The sequence below is a fragment of the Sinocyclocheilus anshuiensis genome, unplaced genomic scaffold (genome assembly GCF_001515605.1).
Source record: "Sinocyclocheilus anshuiensis isolate Anshui unplaced genomic scaffold, SAMN03320099.WGS_v1.1 scaffold2736, whole genome shotgun sequence".
Lineage (NCBI taxonomy): Eukaryota > Metazoa > Chordata > Actinopteri > Cypriniformes > Cyprinidae > Sinocyclocheilus > Sinocyclocheilus anshuiensis.
In genome coordinates this window covers 198,954-203,442 of record NW_015544627.1, presented here as the reverse complement: position 1 = coordinate 203,442, position 4,489 = coordinate 198,954, and the positions used below count along the sequence as shown (strand labels likewise).

General features: G+C 34.7%; 1 protein-coding gene across 2 annotated transcripts in view; it reads left to right on the top strand.

Moving 5' to 3' along the window:
• The window catches only part of LOC107698220 (adhesion G protein-coupled receptor L4-like), a 56,548-nt gene that overhangs the window by 27,278 nt on the left and 24,781 nt on the right, over positions 1-4,489 (top strand). For both annotated transcript variants that reach the window (XM_016499187.1, XM_016499186.1), the window contains one exon: positions 2,147-2,203. In XM_016499187.1, coding sequence (XP_016354673.1) covers positions 2,147-2,203 — 57 coding nt within the window. The remainder of the gene's footprint in view (positions 1-2,146; positions 2,204-4,489) is intronic.

Sequence of the window (4,489 nt, the reverse complement as noted above, 5' to 3'; positions counted from 1 at the left end):
ATTATCAGTGTTGGGGGATAACGAATTACAAGTAATGTGAGTTACGTAATCAGATCACTTTTTCAAGTAACTAGTAAAGTAATGCATTACTTTTAAATTTACAACGAAATATCTGAGTTAAGTTTTCAATAGGGGTGTAACAGTTCTCGGTAAAAATTAGAACCTTTCAGTTCTCCACCCACGATTCGGCACGCACTTGCACCGTGGTTCAACTTAAATCTGACAACGCATCTGTAAAATGGTTTGTTAAAAATAACAACACCTAAAACAGTTCGGCTAATGTATGTTTCTGTCGATGGATACACATTCTGGCTTCTCAATACATAACAACAACAACGATGAAAAAAAAACTAAACGTGGACAAACCTGTCACTCTTTGTTCAATGCGAGTGCCGCATGCTGGAATATGACCAGTCATTGATGCCGTCATCACCCAGGTGTTGATAGCGCGTGCACGCACCCATGTGAGAACTGAACAGCACACGTTTGAACTAAACTCATCTAAGCCTTGCCAGTTTAAATGTTAAAGAGCCAGAAGACGCAAATTAGAACTCTCGCGCGCCGTGAGAAGGTTTGTGTGTGCGCTCATCTAAAGCGCCAAATTCACGTCTCAGAACACGCACAAATATTGAGTTTGTTTTCAAGTCTTGCTTGAAAGGACAAATTCACACAAAAATGATGTCAAAATGCCTGTCTTGGTGAGTATCCTAGCAGGCATAGTCGGTTGAACGTACAGTATCAGTGTAGTGGATCCTCACTGCTCTTGATTGAACAGTTTTTCTAACTTTAATAAGGATTAATCTTTAATTTATACAGTCAAATATGCAATGTTATTTTTTATTTGATTACATTATCAATTTCTGTACCTAAAAACTGTTAGACCTACCTAAAAAACCTGAAAAGCACTGTTTATTGTATTTGTATATTTGCTTGGTTGTGTTTATTTGTTCTGTTGCTTGTATTTAGATTATTTGTTCTTATTTTCTTTATTTTTATTTGACAATAGTCCTTTATTTATGTAATCATCACTGTAAAAAAAATTCCGTAAAATTTGACAGTAAAAAACCAGCAGCTGTGGTTGCCAGAATTTTACCGTAAAAAATATGGTAGCAACGTTTTAGGCTTTACCTTAAATTTATAGTTAAATACCGTAATTTCATTAACTGATATAATGTTAACATACCAACCTATTGAAGTACTGAAATCTGTTGTGTACCTTTGTAATACACTGATAACCACCAAAGGCAGGTGGTGATGCGAAAGTCACATAATGAACCAAAGCCCATCACAAGCAGCTTTTAAATTGTTTCATTTGAATTACCATTATCGAGGTCAGTGTTTACTTTAGTTGGGCTCTTGACCCTTGACTTATAACACTAGAATGTATTTGGTTGCCATAGCTGTGTGTTTGTTTAGACATGTTAGTTATGGTGAGCAAAAACAAGCCAAGAGAAAGTGTGGTGAAGTGTTTATTTGTTGTGTTTATTTGTTCTGTTGCTTGTATTTAGATTATTTGTTCTAATTTTTTTTGTTTTTATTTGCCAATAGTCCTCTATTTATCTAAACATAGCATGTACTGAACTGTACCAAAACCATGATACAAACCGAATACATGTGTAACTTGAACTGATCCACCCTTAATATATATATATAAACGCAGGGAATTCTGGGAATGTCAATTTACGGTTATTCACTGTAAATTATACGGTCTGTCACATTTCCAAAAACGGTATACTACCGTAAAATTAATGTCCAATACATGTAATGTCCAATACAGTTTTTCACCGTATATAGTAGGGGAATTTACCATTAACCATTTAACAGGTTTTTACTGTAGCATTTTTACAGTCTTTTACCGTTAAATTCACGGTAATTTTTTACAGCACGTATACTGAACCGTACCGAAACCGTGATTCTGAAACCATGATACAAACCAAATACTGAGTAACTTGAACCGTTCCACCCTTAATATATATATATATCAGTAGTGGGCCGTCAGGGCTAGCAAAGCCTTTTCTGCTGACCTAAACAAGACCAACTTTCTGCTATTCAGCATACTGTGCAGGTAATTACATTCACATGAACTCTTTGTATTATTTGTGTGATTGCTGATTCATTGATATTCATCAGTCTTTATTTTTTTCAGCTGTTACTAACATCAGCAGCACTCATACAACAGTCACACCAGAGACGAGCCCAGCTGGTAATGTAGTCTGATATTTCCTCTGTTGATTTGTGTTTTGATTGAATGTTTGTGGATCATTGCAGACATTTTTATTTTCGAGGGCGATGCATGAGTATGATGGTATGATTGTTCACGTATTCTGACTGCAAGGAGATTGAGTGATGTTAGTCACCTTTAGATTCTTTGTCTTTCTTTCTTTCTTTCTTTCTTTCTTTCTTTCTTTCAAATAGTGACATTAAAACACATTTTAGGCTACCGAATACATGTGTAACTTGAACTGATCCACCCTTAATATATATATATAGTCAGGGCTAGCAAAGCCTTTTCTGCTGACCTAAACACTATCAGAAGCAGTGACTTAGTTTTAATATATATTTTTTTCCAATTAATGTGTATTAAATTATTTCCAATAGTCTATTCTCTTCATTGCATAGCTTTTCTCTTGGTTGCAGTGCTTCCAGTAGTGTATATTTTTGTTAGAGCTTTTATCCAATCATATTTCAGCAATCATGTGTTGCTAGGGTCAAAGAAATCTGCCTCGAGGCCTCTTTGTATTATTTGTGTGATTGCTGATTCATTGATATTCGCTGAAGTCCAACTAAAGATAGAAGATTTGATTGTGCTAAAGTGGAACTATTGCAAGTATACTTTAGATACACTTTACAAATCTTGCATTTAAAGATCTTTATTATTCAAAGATCATACAATCCTCATCAATAGTGACAATAAAACACATTTTAGCTTTAATATTGAGAAATGTGCATTGTGCACAAGTAGTACTCCAAATAAAGTTTAATTATAATTTTTATATCAGTAAGTTTTAAGTGATATGTCAGTAAATAGACAATAAATAAAGTAAATAAAATGTTAATAGATTTAAACTAGTATGAAATAAATGCATTTTAAAATATATTACTTTTTTAGGGTTTGTAATTTGAAAAAAATATGTTAGCAAATACCATTAACTGAATGATACTGAAGTAATGAATGAACTAAATTAACTAATTATTATTAAGAAGTCAGAAGTCAGAAAGAGCTTAATTACCAAGTATGTTTACACACACAAGGAATTTGACTTGAGCACTGTGAGGCAAGGGAGGGGGAGACTCAAAATATTTATAAACTTAAAACGCATTTTTGCCCCGTTTGCGTTTGTGTTATTTTACTACTTACACTATTATTTAAAGTATAAAATATTGTTATTTACAATACACAGTGTGGTTTTTAATCATATTTTTAAGGGGGACAACCCTCAGATAGTGGGGGGTCTTGTCCCCCCCGGGATTTCAGCCTATGTGCATGAGTATGATGGTATGATTGTTCACAGATTCTGACTGCAAGGAGATTGAGTGATATTAGTCACCTTTAGATTCTTTCTTTCTTTCTACACTCATGTATGGAAGCCCTGAACCACAATGTGGAATATACAGTATATATATATATATACATTAGGGGTGGAACGGTTCTCTGTAAAAGATCAAACCGTAGGGTTTTCCACCCACGGTTCGGCACGCACTTGCACCGCGGTTCAACTTAAAAATGACAACGCATCTGTAAAATGGATAGTTAAAAATAACAACTCATAAAACAGTTCGGCTAATGTATGTTTCTGTCGATGAATACGCATTCAACAACAACGATGAAAAAAAAACAAAACGTGGACAAACCTGTCACTCTTTGTTCAAAAGTATGTTTACACACACAAGGAATTTGACTTGACGACAGGAGCTTCCAGTGTAGAAGAAAGTGTAGACATAGATCAGACATCCATGATAGTGCAGACATACATAGGAATTACACCGTAGAGTTGGAAATATAACACTAATATAAGAAAAACAGACAATTAAATAATGCATATACAGAAGTAGAAAGATAGTTTAGAAATATTGCTTAAATTAATGTACAGATATGTTATTTACAAGTGTGCAGTTTACAAATGTAAAATTTTCGGATTCTATGTACAAATGTGTCAGTTATGATGGACAACATATTGTTATGAATGTTTTAATTGTTCAGGCTGAATATACTGTAGCCTGTGGGGGAAAAAATGTTCTGGTGGTCAGTGCTCTGTAGCATTCTGTCCATTTCACCCAAAATGTCGCTTACGCCCCTCTGGTTCTCACCCCTCAATATGTTTCATATGCATTTTTTTTGTCGTGTAACAACTAGAGCTCTTTTTTTTTACTTTACATGCACTCAGTAGTGAACCGTGACTCTTGAGCCTAGGCCCTCTCCCCGTATCCTCGTCAGGGGAAAAAACTACCAGCCTAGCTTACGGTGTCCTCTTGTAAACGTAATCTTTGA